The sequence below is a fragment of the Wasmannia auropunctata genome, unplaced genomic scaffold (assembly GCF_000956235.1).
Source record: "Wasmannia auropunctata unplaced genomic scaffold, wasmannia.A_1.0 LD336040.1, whole genome shotgun sequence".
Taxonomy (NCBI): domain Eukaryota; kingdom Metazoa; phylum Arthropoda; class Insecta; order Hymenoptera; family Formicidae; genus Wasmannia; species Wasmannia auropunctata.
This window is the reverse complement of record NW_012026850.1, coordinates 615,225-637,969: the sequence shown is the minus strand read 5'-3', so window position 1 is coordinate 637,969 and position 22,745 is coordinate 615,225. Positions and strand designations below refer to the sequence as shown.

General features: G+C 33.7%; 1 protein-coding gene across 6 annotated transcripts; it reads right to left on the bottom strand.

The window, feature by feature from the left end:
* Window positions 1–468: 468 nt before the first annotated feature.
* LOC105451938 (E3 ubiquitin-protein ligase UBR5) lies at window positions 469–21,916 on the bottom strand. 6 transcript variants are annotated; one of them, XM_011692663.1, is made up of 37 exons: window positions 21,679–21,916; window positions 20,839–21,039; window positions 20,454–20,793; window positions 20,163–20,371; window positions 19,040–19,206; window positions 18,758–18,957; window positions 18,386–18,654; window positions 18,136–18,290; window positions 17,759–18,028; window positions 17,528–17,644; window positions 17,210–17,391; window positions 17,015–17,132; window positions 16,724–16,878; window positions 16,350–16,635; window positions 16,111–16,245; window positions 14,928–15,095; window positions 14,680–14,812; window positions 14,327–14,549; window positions 14,006–14,244; window positions 13,788–13,912; window positions 13,360–13,607; window positions 13,095–13,261; window positions 12,154–12,488; window positions 11,650–12,061; window positions 10,526–10,874; window positions 10,095–10,434; window positions 7,079–7,311; window positions 6,327–6,851; window positions 5,711–5,893; window positions 5,245–5,613; window positions 4,340–4,525; window positions 4,121–4,243; window positions 3,821–4,027; window positions 3,342–3,697; window positions 3,026–3,232; window positions 994–1,372; window positions 469–880 (listed from the first exon to the last, which is right to left on the bottom strand). In XM_011692663.1, the coding sequence occupies exons 1-37, from the start codon at window positions 21,738–21,740 to the stop codon at window positions 668–670; spliced, it is 8,586 nt and encodes a 2,861-aa protein (XP_011690965.1). In that variant the 5' UTR covers window positions 21,741–21,916; the 3' UTR covers window positions 469–667. The 6 variants fall into 6 exon arrangements, with proteins under 6 accessions (XP_011690965.1, XP_011690966.1, XP_011690967.1 ...); XM_011692664.1 differs by having other exon boundaries at window positions 11,650–12,058; XM_011692665.1 differs by having other exon boundaries at window positions 13,360–13,595.
* Window positions 21,917–22,745: the final 829 nt, after the last annotated feature.

Sequence of the window (22,745 nt, the reverse complement as noted above, 5' to 3'; positions counted from 1 at the left end):
AAAATCAGTTTACACATATATATAGTAATTCACATTAACGAATCAATATCCAAGGAACTTATTATTGATGCATAAAGAAAAGCTGCAATTTCCTGTCATCTTTTGTTACATTTTAAACATGCCTAATAAAAATTTTTAATTGTATCAAGATTGTGAAAATTTTTGGTAAATTTTTTAAATAATTTTTTTAGGAAGAAAGATACGTTATATATTTTAAATATGTCATATGTGAGGATACAATACGATTATATATGAAAGAAATAAGAATGAAACTATCATTAAATCTATTTGAACAGAATATATGCAAAAAACAAAAAAAAATCTCGTGTAAACTAAAATTAAAATTAGGCGAATAAAATTTCACACTCTATATGCTTTTAAAAATTTTATTTGTTTACTAAGAGAGAAAGAGAGAGAGAGAGAGAGAGAGAGAGGGGGGGGGGGAAGGACTAAATATGACACTTTATATAACGTAAAGCTTTACGAAGATGCAAATTTTTTTTAGGAACAAAAAATCATAATCCGTAAATTACACCTTATAAATTTATAAATGTTAAAAATTGTTTCTAAAGGAGAAAAAAAAATAACAACGTACAACTCCGGGTTTTGTATCATCAATAATGTGACTTAGCCTTGTATGCGTACAAGCACAGTCACAGAATTAAGTTCATACAAACCCAAAGTTCTTTGATTTAATAGCGAGAAGTAGCTTGTGTCGCAAGACATGACGGGAGCTGTACAGTGGAACGTATAGTCGGGAGATACATGTGTTCGCGGTTGGTAGATGTGCGTCATCCGCCGGTCGAATTGTCACGGTCGGCATCGGTTGGAAACCATCCTCGCTTGCCGGTAGCGCGGGAGAGCCGGTCCAGAAGTATACCTGCGATGGCGATGCACACTCATGAGTGTTAATTCGTTAGAATTGCCGGCTCACAAAAGTTCACATAGCTCTCAACTAGGAGTAAGCAACGAGTGGTCTGCAAGAATTCTTACCAAGTCCTGCCTCTCCACGTGTGACATCTTTTCAACGATGGACCATAACCAACGTTTAAATTTAACTAATCTCTCCGTCGATTCGCCGGACTCGTCGTTAAATGATGTATATGATATTAAGACCGACACATTGATGTCGCCGACTCCGTTCAGAAGGAGTCTCAAATCTTCCGATGTTAAACCATCGAGCGCCCCTTCGGGAAGGACGTCAAAAACTCCCTCACGCATAGAATGCAAAGCTTTCTCTTGCACTTTGATCATACGGACTTCTGCATACTTCCGTACATAATCATACACATTGCTTGCAGTCACTTCCATGTCGCGGCCGTTAGGTACAAGTTCAATAGAACCACCTCCTTCCTCGGGACACAAATCGATACTGAAATGCGAAATAATGTTTAAATTGACATTTAAATTGTCATATAGAGGATTTAAATCAAATAAAAATGTTGGAATTCTCAAATATATTGAAAATTAAGCATTTTGAAAGAAAATGTTCATATCAAAATTTCTCAATAATTGTACAAAATAAAAATATAATATATATAACATTTATTTTATAAAGAGTATTCGTTTTTTTAAATGTAATATCATAAGCAATATTTTTTTCAACAGAATCATAATATTTTTCTGTAAATTTCAATTTTCGTTTTTGCTTCTTATATAGTCATTCTGTATATAAAAGTATTAAAGTTATAAAAATAAGAAATACAAAAGTAATACAAGAAAACTTGTAATTGTACAAGCATATGTACGTCATGCGCATACACATAATGGGCAATAGCAGATTTTTTAAAAACCTCAATTACAATTTTTTATTTTATTTTAATCGATTTTATTTTCATTATTTTTTTCATTATTTTCACGAAAATATTCAAGGAAAAAATCAAATCATTTGTATGATCAAATTAAAAACCTAATTTGTGAAATTATTTTAGAAAAAAGAATAGACACAGATTTTTGTTTAGATGTCATTTTACTAATATATTTGAGATATAAAAAATTTATTAAAAATATAGAAGTTTTCTATATAATTTCATAGTCAAAAATTTTGAATGTCTCGCGTCTTCACTACAATTCTATAACTTCTAAGGAAGAAATCTGCTATTGTCTAGCTAGATCTAGTTTTCCTTAGAATATTGTTCTATAAATTGAACCTAAATCAGATTAGAAAAATGTTATAAAATAGGATATATTAAGAAACATAAACGTAACTCTAATTTTACATAGCGTTAGTTATGTTACTATCATTTTATAACATTTTTCTAATAGTCTATTTTAAGTTTAAACTGCAAAGTGTTCTCAGGTAAACTAGATAAAAAAATAACAGATTGCTTCTCTAGAAGTCATGAAATCAGCAAAACGCGAGACACTTGAAATTTTTGAGCCTATTTTCAACGACAGAAATTTATTTTTAATAAGTAATTCAAATTTTGTATTAAAAATTAATTTCCTACATTTTTTTATCTTAAATATGATAGTAAATAATATTCAAACAGAGAACTGTATCCATTTATTTCTTTGCCTAAAATAAATTCACACTAATATTGCCTTCAATTTGATACAAACTTCTTGTCCTTCCTTAAAATAAAGTCATCCAGAAAAAAATATTTGAGATATTTCATGTTTAAAAATATTTTGTTATGTATACATTTTGAAATATGTCAAATTAAAGTATAAAATATCTCATAAAATATATCTATTATAGATTTTTTTATAACTTTAACTTTTACATAATAATAAATAACGAAAAAAATCGATTTAAATAAGAAAATTGATATAATTTTGTAAAAAAAAAACTTATTTTCAAATTCCGATTTCACAATAAAATATATTAACAGTATGATTCTTAATACTATGGAACTTTAATCAGACTTTTTATTCTCATGATGTGTATATATATAGAGAATAGAAACAAAGTATGTGTGCAAGCGCGAGCGCATACATTACACTTATTTGTGTACGCATATAAATATCCTAACAAAAATATTTAAAGAGACAAAAAAAAAATAAAGCGAGTAAAAAGTTATACCTGAATGTAAGATCCAATGCAGAAAACAAGCTGTTACTGTCTTTCGTTTCAGCATCGATAACCAATTGTCGCAAGCTCTCGTAAATGACGGAATCGAAAAATGCAAGATCATGGAAACGTATAGGCCTTCCTAAGATGTATTTTATGACGTGACGGTTTAAAAATAGAGGACAAAGCTCGTTTTGTAAGAGGCACAGCCCTATAAGTCTGGAAACAATACACAAGATACAGATTTCGAGTTTAATTTTTACTAACTTACCAAGTATACATGTACGTAAGTTACATAGAAATCACGACTGAGACAGTTTAAACGTACCTGCCTACGTTCCTGAATGCATTCATTCGTTCGTAGCTGCCTCTGCCTTGTCTCGGCGTATAAAAGCCGCGTTTGCCAGGGGAATAGAAGAGCGGAGCATTGTCCTCCGTATCGTCCAGAATGCTGTTTTCCATTTTCTTCTTACTTGCTGCGCATCGTTCGGTTAAGCTAAATACATCGAGATCGAGCATTTCGCTGGTCAAATCTTGAGTGTGACTGTGAATCAATTCGAATGCTTCGTCAACCTTCTGTCGGAGAGCATCTTCCGAAGCCAGCAACATCAGCAACTGAGCTGGCGACAGTTCCAGCAACATACCAGTTATTTTTTCAGCCAACGCTGGTCGTAAAGCATGTACCTAAAAGCAAGCAGTAATTACACATACAATACAAAAAAAAAAACGTCGAAATAAGTCCACTTTTCAATACTTTATCAGAATAAATATAAATTTGAAATATTTTAACCAGTGTCGTACGCAAACCTTGGGATACAATCTGTCGCCAAGTTGTTGCTGATGCATGGTTAAATGATCGTTATTCGGATGGTTAATCGGCAAGGGATGAGTGCTGGACGAGCTACCAGGTGTCGAGCTATTATTCCCCTCGATCGCATTCGATGGATGAAAGGAACGGGCGTCGAAGGATAAAGCGCGACGGGTCTCGCGACATTTTCCAGAAGAACGTGTATTCTGAAATCAAAATAAAAAACATGACCATGTCCATGTGCCGTGAGATCAAGCGACAAAAATATATATAAATCGCGCATCGGCTCGCCAACGTACTTGTCGTCTAAGATCACGGTCACGGTCTCTGCTTTTCAATTTCTGCAAAACATTGTACTGCGTATACTTCGACCCCACTTGTGCCGCTTCGAGATTCGGGAGTTTTTCATTTGCGAGCAATGCCTAAAAATAATAATAAATAAGTATAAATGCAATCGTTTTCACAAACAAATCAACCTGACACGTTAATTCTATGTTGTTTGACTTTATTATACGAACTTCGGCGATTGCGGTGTAAAAGCTTCGCGTAACGCCAGCTCCTTCGCCAGGTTCGTCCTTGAAAAAGACTTTGACTCGATTCACTGCCAGAGGTGGAGTATTCGACGCTCTTCTATTATATATATTATACTGCGTATTTAACTCTTTCATCGTCTGCACTAATAACTGTGTTCTGTCTCGTTCCACCTGTCAGTCAATTATGTGGTTCAGCAGTTTTACTTGAAGCTTAATATGATATATATTCGTCAGGATTGGGTAAATTAACTTTTTTTTAAGTTTTTTAAGTTAAAATTAACAGTCTTAAAAATTTAACTTAGTTAAGATATAAGTTAGTCCATAATAAAATTAATTAAATTAAAACTTAAGTTAATGAAAAAAAGTAATTGAAAGTTAAAGTTAAATTTTTTCATTTTATAATTTTAGGATGTCTAAATAAAGTATATATTTGTTATACTTATTTCTGTCGAGCCGCGGAAAGAGGACCGATTTCAAAGGACTTCTTCCGACGTGATTTAATGCATACAAGATCCGCGAACAGTGATTTCTTTCCACGGTCAGACTATATTTATTATAGTATAACAATTGTCTTGATGTGCGTTCTCAAATTTGAGTTTGGATATACCAACACAGATATGTATTTTATTTTGGGTTTACAAGCATTAAAAATGTAACTTCAAGAAAGTTAGATCAAAAGTTAATAGTTACCGATAAAATATAACTAAATTAAGTTAAAAGTTAAGAGTCTAAAATATAATCAAGTTAAAATTATTTAACTTTTTAACTTAACTTTTATCTTTTTAACTAGGCATTACCCAACCCTGATATTCGTGGACGTTTATACATTATCATCGTAATATTCTTTAGAGTTTATGAGTGAGTGAGTGAGTTGTTCTTTTATACACTACCTTTATAGTGATATCTTTTTGTTGCGAATTTCTAAGTTTTTCCATATCTCTGCGAAATTTAGCTTCCTTCACAGGAAATCCTCCTAATTCAGACACCACGGATCCAGCTTCTAAACCTACATCTTCCATAAAAACCCGTCCAAACAAGTCCAACGATAATCGCCATCGTCCTAGCAAAATATTATGAGAGATATTCGTTCCGATCGACGATACCGTTCTGGCGGATTCTACCGGGCTCGTTTCAACAGTTTCGTGAGCAGATATCTCGTGGCTCGTGGCAGCCGGATCAACTTCCTCGGCCATGTTTTGGCTTTCGACGGTTGGAACTACCAATATCTCAGGAGCCCCAACTTTATTCGTGTTTGACTCCTTTAGAGAATAAATTGACATTACAAAGTGATAAATAGATTCAATATTAACATTCAATATTTTCCCAGTATATCCAAAGTGATATTGTGACGCTTACCGACATCGTGCCAGCTCTAACTATAACGCTTCTATTATTTTTGCATATGTCTTTGCCTTTGGTGCTCGTTGCTGCATCACTTTGATTATTTGTAGACACTATAATCGGTGCTCTGTCGATGACTTGTTCAGTTACGAGAGATGAGTGCCCTTCGTTAGCATGATTAGATGATTTTAATTTCTCCTGAAACACGAGTTAATAATTCATGCCAATTCCTTAACGTGTCGTTGGCGAAAAATTGCAGCAGCTCGTGTGAGAACGTAATTTTGAGGGACCGTCCATATATCACGTAAGCATATTTTTGGCCATTTTTGATCTCTCCCATTCCCCATGTAAGCAAATGTCAGAATTTCTGAACCCCTCCCCCTCCCCTAATTACGTAAGATTTTCCTGATTATGCTCGATGTAAAGTTAATACTTGGCGGGAGCCGCTACCGCGTCTCCAGATATTGCTCGTTTTTCATGACAGTAGCAGACATGAAAAATCTTACGTAAAGATATGTAAGACCCCCCCCCCTCATGTAATTATTTGTCAAAATTTGACTCGACCCCCCCCCCAGTCATGCTTACGTAATATATGGACGGTCCCTTATTACAGAAAGAAAACATGTATTACCGCGTATTTGACAGAACTCGAATTAAGGTCCCCAGCAGACATGGAATTTCTTCTCGATTCTAAGTTAGAATTAGAAAATGGTCCTTGCACAACTTGACTGAACGTCGGAGTCGTCGAATTATTTTGACCGTCCATACCGCGCGCAGAGAGACCTAATCTCGTTGGCAAACCTTCCAAAGGGTTGTGACTACTGCATCCACCTGCATTAGAACAAGTTGGTTGTCTCGGAATACCAAATAGATCTTCACGTCTCGAGTGTGGCTGTAATAAATGTGGCTGATCAGCTAACGGCAACGCTTCACTCATTACGGTATCAAACGGATCTAGAGGCGGGCAACCGAGGCATAAGGTAGAATCTGATCTCTGCAAGAAAGGATGTTTTCTCCCTTTCGGCGTCGAACTACTGTGATTTCCAGATCCACATATAGGTACTTGAAGTAAATCTGGATAATCTACGGAATCAGTTTCCATGGCAGTTGGTACTGGCGAGTTATATTCCTCACTTTCATCATTGTCATTCTCATCCTAATAAAATTTAATGCAATTACGTCGAGTGTAATCTCTATTGCTTTCAGTACTCGGAAAAAAAAAAAAAAAATCTTGTACCAATCATGTCACAAAAAAAGAGAACTACGTTTACAGTATCAAAATAGAAATTCATATCAAATATATCGACTTCAATTTCTACTTTGCGATATTTTGTTTAAAAAAGTGGTATGCGTATTCATATAAAGCGATTAAATTTTACAAACCTGGTCGTTCCAACTAGAATAACTGGACGACTCCTTTTGAGCCTCGCTTCTGGAAGCGAGTGGTTCCGAAAGAGAACGCATATAATAAACAAGTGCATCGAATACGTAAGCAACATGTCTTAAAGCAGAAACGTCCAAAACTGGCAAACTATCTCTGTGCTCGCTATTGTGGGCACGCATTAAAGATAGACAATATGATAAGAATTCACGTCTCGCCGAGTGTGCATCGCCACCTGAAACATAATTATCGTTATTATCGAATTACTTTTCATAAATTTTTTGTAAGACCAAAGAACGATAAAATAAACCAATTTCAGTTTAAACAGTGTCACATAAATTATACATGTAATCTTACAGTTTTTGAGTCGCTAAAATACGATCGAATAACCGATAAAGTTTTGTTTGTTCAAAATAGGAAAGTAATCAAAATATGTTTTTAAAAGAATTGAAATAAGTCTTTTTTTCATAGCGATATTTTGTTTCAATTATTTAATTATTTAATAAATAAGTATACTTAATATCATTGTATACTATAATTTAGTATCAGCGATTCAGAAACTTAAGTGTACAATTTACATTATTTACTTTTCAGGTCGAAATCAGCTTATCCATCCTTTTGACTATTTTATTATAATTAACAATGTGTGTAAAGCTTTGTTCAGACAAGAAACATTCTTGTCAATTGTAGATGACAAAAATGTAGAAAACAAATGTGGGTGACAAAATTTTAGTAATTTTTTTGTGTATAATTGCATTTTAAAGTAATCGGCGTGTGCAATTGATTGTAGCCGAAATGTATAATTTAAAAAAATATTGGGCATCAATATCTAGCCACGATCGACAGTGACACTTTCCTCATACTTATTTGAAAAATTTCAGTAACTACTATTTTCACTACTTGAGATTTTTATTTAATTCGATGTAATACTTATATTCTCAACAAGTTTAATGGAAATATATTAGACAATAGTATAAGCTACTGTTTGTTGTTGAATTTTTTAAATGTTAGTAATATTAACTTCATACTAAAATGGCGAATGATAACGATCTTAATTTTTTCTACTTGTGCAACAGGTGAGTAAATTTCTTTAGAAAGATTTTGTGTTTGATTTAATCAGTTTAAAAAATATGAAAAAAATGCAATATAAAATATTGTATTTTGTTAGATAAACTAGTTGAGAAACAATGGTGTTTATAAATATGTGGGACTCTATAGAAATAGAAATATAATACTATAAAGATTTAGCTTCATAAAGCTTTACAAATTTTATGCTAACACACTTTGTTCACTCCATTATAAAAATAATTTTATAAAAGAATAGAGTCTTAAACAGGTCAGCATTTATTCAACATATGACGAAATGATCGATAGACTGTGTCAATAAATTTCACGTGCATTTGTATGTCGATGACACCAATCAAAAATACAAAACTTATAGACAATATTGTCATTGACTCGACGTCACCCACATTAAATTACTTTCAAAATTTGTCGATGACAATGTGTACAATGTTATCCGGCAAAATGTATCATCGACAAATGTATCCTGCAATTTCGTGAATACAAAATTGAGACACTGGCGAAACATGTTTTCGATAATATTTCTTTTAATCTGAACAAAACTTAAAAGAAAACAAGAGATTTGTATGGTCAAATTAAAAAAGTTTGCGAATTTACTTCAGGAAAGGAATAAACGGATATAGAGTTCCATATTTAGGTATTACTATAGATGTTACTACTATATTTAAGATGTAGAAAATTAATTCGTAATACAAAATCTATTTAAAATATAAATTTTAAATATAATGTTATTATAAATGTTTTTTTGTCATTCATCAAACCCGATACACACGAAAATTTTAAGTGCTTCGCGCTTCACTATAATTTCGTGATTTTTAAAAAAGTTTCAATTTGCTTCAATTTTGATTCAATTTTCCACAGTGTTCTACACACTTTAGTTTACAATTTAAATCTGAAAAACACAAAAAAAAATGGTTATTACAAAGTGGAAACAACATAAATCTTTAATTTTTGCGTAAATATTGATGTTATTTACATTGTAAACTTATTATTACTATTTTGTAATAACATTTTTCTAATAATCTATTTTAGGTTCAATCTGTAGTGTCCGGAGAAAAACTAGATCAGAAAATAATAGTTATTGTTTCTTTAGAAGTCACGCAATCGTGGCAAAACTTTAAATTTTTTAGCTTGTCTTCAATGACAAACTTTATATTTTTAAATTTTGTATTACAAATTAATTTTCTACATATCAAATACAGCAATAAATGACACTTAAACAGAATGCCCATTTATTCTTTTCTTTGAAATTAAATTATAAATTTTGCTTTAAATGGCCTACACTTTAATGTCTCCACCTAAATATTTTCCTATGCCTTTTACAAAAAAATGTTTCAGACAAAAGTGGTATGGTTTGAAGAACAATACTAAATTAATTTAAAAAAAAATCAGTTTCAAAATTATATGAGTCAGTTTTTTTTAAATGGAATTATATGATTTTTTAACATAATATAAAATTCTTCTAACTATTCTACATACAAAAGTATTAAAGTTTTCAAAAAATCAATAGTTTATTCTGGCATATTTTCATATAAAGTATAAAATATCTCGTAAACTATTAATTTTTTGATAGTCGTACATTGATACTTTTATGCACAGAATAGATAAATTAATCGTAAGAAAAACACACTGTTGTTTTTCAAAAGTTATGCACAATTTACAATATACAGGATAAACAGACATTCGTTTAAATTAAAATCATCTAATTTTTAAAGTTTTTACAATAATAAAATGTTTTTAAAAATTATTTTAAAATGAAATTCAGATATAGCTAAAAACGAACTTTATAAACCCTCCCCTTTCACCTCCACTTTGACCATACAAATCTCTTGTTCTATATATATAGTATTACATATTTTAGAATGTCAAAAATATCGTGATATTCGATATAAAAATATAAAGAATTTTTAAAATGTAATAGATTAAAATATAAACCTTCGCGCTCTCTGCTGCTTCTCGGAGGCTCGCCAACGCCTGCAAAACCAACGGTGAGTCGTGTTGAAGCTTGAGGAGTGGAGATATTCGAGCTCGTAGCAATACCACTGCGAGGATTCCGACCTGTATTTCCTTGCAGAGTCAGCGAAAGGGCGGCTGTGTTTAGCAGACCACTAAAATTACCGCCCGACAGAGATGGAGCGTTATTGAGAGGATGTTCAGGGTGGGTCGGGTCTGCGCTACGCGTCAGAGATACTCCGAATCTTAGCTGCGCTTCTGTAGCGTCCATCACCGTGAGCAACCAATCCCACGTAGGCTTCAGGTGTGCTTCCAAATACGACTGCGACAGAAAACACAATTTTATAATTTCGTAAGCTTGTAAAAGCAATCTTGCGAAAGCGTACAAAATTTGAGACAACGGGTTTGCATACCTGCAAACTTAGAGCGTCTTGAAAAGTGATTTCCATCAAGCGCGGTAAGGCAGGTGCTAAATTCTTATAATCTTGCATCATGACCAACAGATCGGCGATCTGTCGAATGACGATTCCGAAGGCTCGTGCCAGGCAACTGGCGGTGGTACCCATGGTTATGGGCTCCTGCGCGGTCGCGACGGCCGACGTGGCAGTGGTGCGTCTCAAAGATGCGGGGTCGATAAACACCAGGTTGCTTCCGCCCGTCACACGCAATCCTGCGGTGCGTGTATTCGATTCGCGATTGCGTATCGCCCACTGCATGTACACAGGTGCAAGGTTGTTACGATGCAGATGTCCGGAGGACCCACTGAAATGAATAAGCAATGTTACATCCCTCGAGTATCCTATGGATACTGTTTGCTCAAATCTTGCAAAAAAAAAAAAAAAAAACATTCCCTGAGAATTCTCGAACCTTTCAGACACATTTATTCAAAATTCTAGGTAAGATTAGAGAATTTTTGAATGCAATTTTGAAATTAATTTAGAGTACAAGCAGCGCGAATAAATAAATATTGTACAAAATTAATCGAAGACAGGACTCATACGAGACTATATTTATCCTTTTCTGGATAGATATGGACAATTGGCGCTTGAAACTTATAGGATAGTATAATAAAATCTGACTACAGCATATAGTAACAGCAAGTACTATACTCCCTTCTGTTGTGTATTGTCTTCTACTGTCACTATTTTTTTGTTGTTGTAAAAACTCGCGAGTCACAAATGAGTGTCTATGAATGATGTGCATGCGGACATTTATTGCTAACTGATTTTTGATATTTTGCATTATCAAGAAAATCAAGAAAAAATAAAACTTTTTTTTTTCAGAAAAAGAAAAATAAAATTTTAAAAATTACCCTGAGTATCAAAAATTCCACCCTTAAAAATGTTTGATTTTGAAGAGAAAAAAATTCTAAAAATCCAAATATTCCAAGTTTTTCCACTAAAAGCTCTGAAATTTCATGTCTAGCAAGTGAATATTCTCTCTTTCGCTCTGATAATCGTCTTCATTACAGTGATAAAATGGAGAAGACAAAAAAAAATTAAAATGATACGGAGAAAAAAAAATGGAAATAGTTTACCTTCTACGCTCTAATTGTTCATCACCGATTTGGAATTCCTCATTGTCTTGCTCATCTGTTTCCCCCGCTTCGCTCTCGTCGTCTTCCTGTTGGCTCGATTCTCCCGACTCATCCTCGGGAAACAGTAATATCGATCCCATTCCACCGTCGGAACCCGCAGTAGCGCCTGTTTGGACGCTACGTTGCGCCGACGCCGCATCTTGATTACTGTGATTGTCATCTGAATCGGATTCAGTCTCTGCTTCCGCCAAGAGGTCCAATTCCGTGTCCGATTCGCCGTCTCCCGCTTGCTCCTCGCCGACACCACCGGCGTTCGAATCGATCTCGCCGAGTGGCTGACTGGTAGCAGTTCCGGAAACCCCTGATTCCTCGTGTTCACTCATATCGCCATCCATGTCCATGGGAACTTCTACTTAAGTATTTGTGTACAGCCAAAAACATGTATTGTTATGTGTACAAATTGGTCTATTAGAAAAACTCGAATTCCGATATATTTTTCCATACCTTCTCCACCTTCTGCTTCGTCTACTGCAGAAACGTCACCCCTCGATATAGTTATATTATTGTTTCCTTGTTGCGTTTGTAGCGCTGCGTCCAGCGTCTGCGAACTGACGCCACTGTGAGGTATCAAAGGCTCTATAGAGAATAATTCCTCGGATCCGTTGATCACTTCGATGGCAGAACTCGTTAACGTGAACGGCGCGGTTGGACGTGCTACGCCCAATCTGACTGGTGCGATTAATGAATCCGCTGTCTCACACAATTCTTCTACAGCTAATTTGATTAGTGCTTGGAAAACCTTTCGACACTTCATTAAAGGCTGCGAGGCTTGACTCGTGCTGGAAATGTGAAAAATTAATTAAAATCTTTCTCTCACTTAACAAAGATGTTATTAAAAAAAACTTCATCCAATTGAGGCGATGCTGGCGAAGGTCAGAATCACCGACATTACAATTATATGAATATCTTTCTATCTTCGAATTGACTAAACGGAATTGAAAATCCTTTCACAGAATTGAAACAGACATAAAATGTAGCGATGGGACGAAGGAATTTGTAGTAGAAATGAAAAAAATTAAAAAATTACTTTCTTCTTTTTCGTTTTTACTACAAATTCCTTTGTCCCACTATTATATTTCATGTCTATTTCAATCCTATGAAAGAATTTTCAATTCCGTTCACTCAATTCGGAGATATTCATACAACTGTAATGTCGGTAATTCCGACTTTCCTGCATCGCCTTAATGGATATACGTATTGTTCATCTAAAGAATAACGTTGATTGAGTAGATTTTATTCCATCTTCTTTGTTAATTATCGAAGAAGAAAATATTTCAGAGTTTTTAAATTGTTTTTCATGAAGGAATAACGCTGTGTAATTAGCGCCCGCATTATGAAAATCACCTTGTATCTAGCAAAACATGGAAACGTGGAATTTCTTTTACCTTCGCCTTTTTGTCGTGTTTGGTGCCATTTCTATAGTAAAGATGACAAATATGCGCGCGACGGATCTTACGAAGCGACGTGCTACATTATTTGCTTCTTCTTGTCGTCCAGGCACAGACGCGTTTTGCAATTCTCTAATCAATGTGGTGAGCAACGTATCGAGCATCTATAAATATTGCATAAAATTCGTTGGCGTATAATATACATAAAGAAAAACTGTATATATGCGTTACTAGATTCCACTATACATATTATTCCACTTACTTCGGCGCTACATTTAACTAGCAAGGAATGCGTAAATTTATCCAATAACGCAGTGCCACTTTGCCGACATAACTGTCCTTGATTACCGAATAACTGATCGATACCATTCTCAGAAACACCTGACATGATCATACATTGAACAGCTGGCCAATCATTCAACAATCTTTCGAGCGCCTTTCGACTGAACCGGGGAGGCTCCAAATCATGATCTGGCATGTCCGAATCCGCACCCAAACCTGTGACAAGAACTACATACTTTCAGATAATTATGTCAATTTATATATGAATATATAAATATAATAATGTAAAAAGATATACTGTTTACTATAAAACAAGGTTTTGTTAAGGAAAATTAAGAAAATAAAAAGTGTCTACATAAAATCACGCATTTTTATAATTAAAATATAAAGGCTGTAGAGTACACATACCATCCGAAGTAGGCGCTTTACGACTAGCCGAAGTTGATCGTTGTCTAGGTGCTGATCTAAATTGACGCTGTTCGACTAATTGCCTTCCAACTGTTTGCACCAAGAACAACAAGATGCTTTCACCTCTGAAGAAGCATACGTAAAATAAATGTTATTCAAAAAAATATTCTTGTTACATATTTGTGATATAATAGTTATGCGTAATTTATACAAATTACCGTGAATTGATTTTCGTAGCCAGATCGGTGCTAATTACAAGACGACAAAGCAAGTCGTATCTCGCGCCTTGATGACCGGCAATGAGCGCACGACACTTACACTTTTCCCAACAATCACAATATGCTGTGGGCGAGGTTCTTTTGAGCTTGCAATCATGACCTCTGTGACAGACACGAGCGCATTCAGTGCAGCAACACAAAGATCCCGTTAAACCGCATGTTCTGCATTCGAAAATATCCTTAAAATAAAAAAAAATTAGTTTAAAAGATTTCTAGCATATAATACATTTTTTATACATATAAATTACATATGTTCAATACCTGATTAATATGCTCTGCTCCAGTCCATGTAAAACTACATGTATCGTTGCAACAAGTAACAAACAATGGAGATAGATCTGGACTGGCATCAGCTGGCAATATCATGGCTGAAATGTCTTTAGAATCTTTGCCAACTCTGTGTATATTATCCAATAAAATAAGAGCTGCATGATATGCACGAACGGATACAGCGAGCATAAGCGGCGTTTGCCCTTGAGCATCCCTTTTTACATGTAAAAAAAAAAAAAGATACAAAAGAATTAATTTGACAGAAAATGTCAATATTAAAGAAGTTAATGTATCAACAAATATATTTGTTGTATTCTTGCTTTAGAATTGTATTCAAATCATACTTTGCCGTTAGTAATTCTCTTAAGTGGGGCGACAAGATATTATTTTCGCACATGTATTTCAATATAAGCAATGCATTATGTCGTCTTTCAACGGAATCTATAATGTATGTATTATTAGATGTAGCTCCAACACCTGAAATAATAATTAAAAAAGAACAATCTTTTATATCTCACACACACTCACTTACATACATATACAAGTGAATTCAAACTTGTGTTGTAATACAAGCACAAGAGATCTCACTTACCAGACTTATTCATCATTGATATACTAGCAGCACCTATACTTAATAAACTATCCTCCTCTCCAGATGTATTATCAAATGCTTCTGGTGGCCAACTTAATGTCGGGATTGGCTCTTCAATAGGTGCGGAAGTCCCATCTACTGTATTTGACACTAACTCACGTTCGATAACTTTAGAACAAATTAAGTATAGAAATATTAATCAAATGCATGTAATATATTAAAACAAAATTAACCCTCAGTTCACACACTATATTTTAGTCACATTGTACCCACGCTGAGTTAGCGTAACCCAGGCATCTTGTTTGGCTTGTATCTCGAGCTGTACTGTATAGATTAAAACAATTTTTTTTTCAATCGATCCGCCAAAGATCGAAGAATACAAAAACGTATATTAGATTTTCGAGAATATTTTTGCAACAAATATTTTTATGAAAAAGAAGTGGACAATTTTAAAAATTGATTTTTAATCGACCTGGGTTATGCTAACCAGTGTGAACTGAGGATTAAATAGAGAAACGCCTTCAACAGTCGAGACAACTGGATCTTGGTGGTTAATAATATAATATGTAAACTTTAAATACATTTTTCAGTTATTTAAACTGTCCGAATGTCGGACTTGCAACGCAATCATAAACTAAAGCTAGAATAGTAAGATCATAAATTAAATTGATCTTCAATTTAATAATAATGATGTTAACAAGCATCTTAAAATATTGCAAAGTTTGTAAGTAAAAAAATCGAACTTTCTTTGAGAAAAAAAATAATAAAATTACTTTTACAGTAGATTAATTATTAAATTCCGTTTTAAGTAAAGTCCAAAAATGCCAAAATAAAAATATATAGCAAAACCTTTACAATGATGTGTATAATACTTATCTATCCAATTGCCATTAGGCATCTACCGATTTGCCATTAGGCACAGCAGTATATTTTCCTATCATTTGAATGACAAAATATTTTTGGCTATTATTAAAAAATTTTCTTACATGTTTATTCAAATTAATGTAAAAAAATATGTAAAATCTACTTATAAAAAAAACTTGATTTATTTTTAAAATTTACAATAAAAAAATTGACTGAGTTTTAAAAAAGTCCCAGATTGCCAAAGATTTATTGTTAAAACAAAATGTTAGAATTTTCTCAACCTCTTTACAATTATAAATTGCTGCTTTAAATATGTTACCTTGTTCAGTTTCTTTGTTAGAAGTTGGTGAACACATGTTGACACAAGCATGAAGTATATTTCGGTTGCCATCGCAGCGTTCCTTCAATATCATTTGAATTTGTGAACTTGCACTTGCATACGTCAAATTGTTCTCTATAAACCAGAAAAACGCATTATGCATATGTATTTTTGTGAAATTATTATACACAATGTAAAAAGTAAAAAAAGTTACGTTTTTATATATCTATTACACTCACTTAGATCTTGCTCTAAATTACAAAATACTTGTTTCACACTCTCATAATCACATCGCAATATACGCGGCATGAGCAAAAGGTTGTCGAATGCTAATGCAATAACTGCAACTTGATTCTTTAAATTGGTCGAATTGGAACAACTGGGAATAGGAATAGTTGCTGCGCCAATACAATTTACCGGGGCCAGATCCAACCAGTTTGGATCGCGTATAGCATCGGCACAATCTTTCGCGATTGGATAAATGGTATTATTACCATCTCGTAAAATCATAGAACACTCAATATTCTAAAATACAAGGGAAAAAAAAAGATAAAATTGCTTTCAAAAACTTACTTACATTTTATTTGTAAATATTGTTATCGATAAAACATACCTCTCCTGCGCTTGTAAGATTGATATTTTGAGGTTGCAACCCCAAAAATGATGAAATATCAGATGGAATATAACAATCTTGAACATATCTTCCTGTACTTAGATTGTATACAACATAACTTAATTTACTTCCACTTTTCAATATAGCATGAATACCTTAATAAACATGGAAATAAAATCTTTCATTAATATAAGAACATACTTTTCATTAATTAATAATTTGCTTTTATCTTCAGAATAAGATTTTGTGAGATGTAAAGACCATCACATGGAATTCTTCAAAAGAAAATCCCTTGTCCGTCAGTAGATATAGTTAAAAGACTATCATTTGAACCTTCCACTATATTGACCCTTCTAGGCGTTCTTTGAAAACAGTCCGGAGCTCGTGGATTCAATGATGATTTAATTACCTATAAATATGTAAATAATATTTCAAATACTTAGTCATACAATATGTTACATATAATAAATACAGAATAACCATTACCTGTAGCTCATCTTTACGTAAAAGTCTACAATCCGCTAATAATTTCATTGGCTCTTCTGTTGTAAGATCTTTAAAATCTGACGTACTAAAATCTTTCTCTTTAATTTCCTTTTCCTTTTCTTTTGAATCCTTTGAAAAAAACTTGACTGCGACGTAGCAACCATCAACTTTTATAACTTTCCCTATCAACAATAAACAAACAATAACAATAACAATAACAAAACAATTTTATCTTACATGACAGTAGTTATCTATAGAATCTTCTTTCAGCGCATTCTAAAAGATATTTTACTAATAGATATAAATAAATAATCGTACCAATAGGTACAGTTTTCACATCCTCAACAAAAACAACGTCTTTTAATTGCCAATCTTCTTCGTCCTTTCTATCGGATTCCCCCCCTTCACTTCGAGGTGCCATACGTTTCTGCCGTTCTAAAATTAAATTTTTTTCATGTAAAGATTTTTATTGCTAAGCATGTCAAACTAAATACTTCAATGATGCATCTTTTTTTCTTGTAACATTTAAATAAGCCTCATGTATCTTACTATGACTTGTTGTAATACTGCCAGTATCGCTACAAGTACTCGAAGCTGGAGATGGCGGAGGGGGCATGTCAAGTCTGTCAGCCGTTTCCTTGTGATTCGGTTTGTTTACAACTCCTGTATTTCCATTTCCGTTAGATTCACGCTTATCAGCGTTTGCATTAGACACATGCAGACCAGCGGGCAATATTTTGAATCTGCAAGTGGCATCCACATTCCACGCTGCTGATAACAATTGTCCCACTTTCGGTACACCGTTAGCTATCGTAAATCCTTAAAAATAAAAATTATATACATTCAAAATTGAGTAATACAATTGTTTCAGATTATATGATTATGTTTACAGCTTGTAAAAGATACAAGATATATCGATGTCTTACCGATAGCTCCCGGTTGATAAACCGGACTATTTTTCATACAGACATGTGTTCCGTAACTAATGTCACTTGATAATACAGTAGACGGCCTATGCTTGCGTGATTTAGCTTTATATTTTTCCCATAATTTCTTACGTTGTGCAAACGGTAAAACACCCCTGAAAAATATAAATGTTGAAAAATCTTATGATAAATGCAATCTTTTTTTTTCGTATATAAATTATATAATAAATTAAAACTAAACAATTCATACCACCAATATAATGTTCCACTTTCGAGTCTTGCAACAGTGTATAAAGCACACGTATGAAGTGATACAATTTTATCCAATGTAAATTCGGTGAAAGCTTGCGCTGGATGTTCAAGGCGGGAAGCAACATGTCCTAAAAGTTCATCAAGCCAAGTCGCTACCTTTCCACTTTCTGTGCTAACGGAACATCGAATTGCCGTAGCAGATATATTGATTATCTTTTCCATCAACAATGCCAAAGGAATGGTTTTTGGATGATGTACATTCGGATTCTGTAAAAATTGGAAAAGACGAAATCATACAAACGTATAATATGTAAATATGCACGCACGCACGCACACACAAAATCGACAAATATCACGTTTGCATAAGTACTTCTGTATTTTTATATGGTTCTGGTTCCGTCCATTTCCATTGGTATAACTGTCCTGATGCGGAAATGGCAATTAGTTCACTGTACAGCGATGCAATTTGTACAAAGCGAGGTACTGAATCACTACTGCGATCGTGCCACCATTCTAATTCTTCGGATATCCATAGCGGACTCTGCGAGGCCATTTCTTTTTTCTTGTTATCTGGAATATAATAAATGAAAGAATATTGAAAGCTACAATCCCCTATTCAATGGAATATGTTGGAATTTCTTATGTAAAATACCTGAATCCTTTTCCCATGAGTCTTTAAGGGCAGTTTCCAGCCAACGTCGCGGTCCATAATATTGACGATCTCGCCATCTACTAAAACTATCACGATCTCGATCTCTTTCATGAGATGAACGCTCGCTTTCTCTGTCGTTACCTAAGCGGCGCGAAGAACTTCCGCGACTAAAAATAAAATATTAAAAATAATACAAGAAACGTGTGTTTTGTGTGTGTACACACACATATTTCTTACATGTATTTTGTATAAAGTAATATACATATACACATTTTTTTAAAACTTTGCAGGGTATTGATAATACTCACTAAATTCAATAAAAAATGCTTAACATAGATTCACAGTCTAATTTTTTGTAAGTAAATAATTTTCTACTTTGGTCATTCTGATGATTATCTAAAACGTTAGCTCTAACCGTATTATTTTACACCTTTGTATCAAAATTTGATACTTTTTTCAAAAATTTCTAGTTTATTTTAAACTGTTTGGTAAGCATTCTTTAGTTTCATTTATAAGTTAAATAATTTATCAAATACGAAAGTTTATAAAACATCTTTACAAAACAATCCAGAGAAGAAAACTTAAGAGAAAAATGTTTGATTATCGTTTTACGTTTACTCTGCTCAATTAATAATTAATATCTTCCTTTTTATTAGAATATTGTAATATTAGAATAATCATTTATTTTTCATAAATAATAAATAAATGCGGTTAAATAACTTAATTAATGAAACAGAAAATATATAATATATATATATATATATATATATATATATAAACAATATTATTTATTGAAGGAATTGATTTGCAAACCAACATTCATTAAGTATCTATTATATAACTTAGAGATACTATAAACCAGTAAAGTTTTAAACTCTTTTTGAACTACTCTCTTTAACCATGTTTTTTTGTCTTTCTGTATATAATCACTAGTGTATCTGAACTCAGTGCCAAAACTGGTACATGTAGTGGCTTTAGCCCATAAAAACAAGTCAAAAATGCCTAATATATATCCGATTTAAAATGCCTCTGAAGTTACGAGGTATTGAAGTTTTCATGTAAAAACATGAATTTGGCATAGTTCAGAAACACCCCGTATAAAATAAATAAAAAAATTAATTACTGCCTTATCCCAGTGTATCCAAATACATCTTCAGAGAACATAGAGTCAGCATCAATTATAACCGAGTGCTCATTACTAAAACCGCCATCTAATAAAGAGATAAGATCCTCAGGAACATAACTATCCGCTGCATCCTCTGCATCATCGCCTTCCTCATCCTCTCGTGACAAAAGATTGTTTACCGCTAAGTTTACATCTAGATTTGTACGCTACAATATAATTTTATTAATTAATGTATTTTTCTTCATTAATTATTTTACATTCTTTATATTTTCAATATTAATATTATACCTGTAATTCTCTGATAATAAGATTACGACTTTTTCCTTGCAATACAACTTGTGCTTGAGATATTAGATCTTCTGGCACAAATGGTGCCGGCACAGATGCGATAGGACGAGAACTATTGCCACTTCCACCACCCATAATAACTCCAGGTGGTCCTATACGACCACCACTGCTTCCTCCGCCGCTGCTGCCTCCGCGTATTGCGGAGCTGTTACGCATGATTCGCGCACGTGAACGTGACATCCCTGTTCTACTACCGCTACTGCTACTTCCATTTCCATTTGGTGCAGAATTAGAGTTTCCAACATGATTTTTACTTGTACTATAATGAGACAGATATTTTCTGATTATTAAACTATTTTTTCTTAAGCATTGGCTCGTTACTCACTTTCTATTAGGTTCATTTTTACTCAAATCCAATCTATCCGGTAGCACTGTAAATGCAACTCTAGCTACTCTATTGTCATCCGTAAGAAGAGCAATATGGGTTGGTCCAACTACTATGCGCTTTATCGACGCTTTTAAAGAATTAAAAGCTGATGGCGTTACAAATCCATATCTATTTATTTTATCCGCTATTTCCCTCAATCTAAAAAAAAAAAAGAAAAAAAAACGTAAAATATAATACAAATGTTTAGACAAATACCTAATATAATAATCTTTTTGAAATTGAACAAACTAAATGATAACAAGTTACTATCATGACTTATATATAAGAATAAATTCTTTTCAAATACTATTATTGATATAAAATAACTCTTTTATTGGTGACATAAATATCACAAATTTGATATCAAGTTTCAATAACGGCATCTATTGTACGTGATTGTATGATAAAAATATTTGATTCAAGATTATTTCTCAAAAACTAAATTTTGCACTTTGCATAATTCAAGAGAGTTCAAGTATACAAGACTTCAAGTATAATTCATACATATGTATCAAAACAGGATCAATTACTAGAAATCATATTTTTATAGGTTGCCATTAAAATATGGCGAGGATATCAAAAAAGACGTACATTAGTTAGGCGGATACGTGCGTAAGAAGAGGAATGAGAATAATCGTTTTATGTGTAACATGTCGCGACATGTTGCAACACGTTATGGTATGTCGCACCATAAATGAAACGCTTTGAAATAGGAAAAGAATAGTATTTTCTCTCGAGTACGACGCGCAACCTAGAATGCAGTAATGGGAAACCGATAGCACGGATGAAATTTCTCACCTATCATTGAGTTGGTCATCAGTTCCTGGCAAAGGATGTACGATGAGATGAATCGAAGTCATAATGACCTCAACTCACATGTGTCTAACGTCGGATCGTCCTCTTACTGTACACAAAATTTCACTGAACAACGGAACGATAATTCAGCCATGTTTTTGATGAAACATCCAGTTACACACAGTTACATGCCTCGGATGCAACATGGCGTGCTGTTCTTTGCGTTCATAAATGTATCGCCATATGTCTCCGTCATGAATATGAAGATTAGAGAGCCTCATGGGTGCGTTCGGATCATGGATCTAAGAATCTACATGGATGGTGTAGTGCTATCTCTTTCTCGGATAGGACCCCGTCGAGTGTTTTCGTTGTATACCCGATGATTCCCGAAAGATTCGCTAACCTTAAAGTACGGATGTGTGTGTGTGCGCACGTGTGTAAAAATTGGCACAAAACTTCTTAAAAAATTATAAAATGCTGAAAACGCGACGCTCGAAACCTCGAAATGCTCTTTTTAGCGTTTTCGAGTATCTTCGGATCGTTCGGACGTCTTCGGTTAATTTTGTTACCGAGCCGATGGGGTCTTCTTGTAGAAAGAGACGATAAGCGGATAGAAAAGGAGAGCGCTCTCATTCCCCTTACTGCAAATTTGGCAATCTCCTTGCCAATGAATCCACTCTACGCTCCATCCATTGGCCTAGTTTACACCGAGCACTTGATACGCGTATTAAGTACCAAATCCGTATCAAATCGCTTGATACAGTTAGAGTTCTAGATTATCAGAGAAGCGCGACCGGTGTTACGAGTCCTGATTGGACTCGCAAATGGCCAATCATAAGATTGATTTATCGCTATTATAAATGGCTACCGAATAAATCAATCTTATGATTGGTCATTCGACGCCATTTTTAATATTTTCTAGTACTTTTGCGATACTGCCATAAGCCGGTCGTGCTTCTCTGATAATCTAGGACTCTAGATACAGTCAGTGTAAACGTTCGTGAATTATCTTAGTACGGTCTGGTCTGATACTCCTGAATCGCTAGTATCAGACCAAAATAGTACGCGTA

Coding starts and splice junctions, on each gene's coding strand:
- LOC105451938 (XM_011692663.1), bottom strand. CDS start 21,740: ATGACTTCGATTCATCTCATCGTACATCCTTTGCCAGGAACTGATGAC. Junction 10,435..10,525: donor AAGACGCTCTAAGTTTGCAG/GTATGCAAACCC, acceptor TTTCTGTCGCAG/TCGTATTTGGAAGCACACCT. Junction 6,852..7,078: donor ATTCTAGTTGGAACGACCAG/GTTTGTAAAATT, acceptor AAATTTTATTAG/GATGAGAATGACAATGATGA.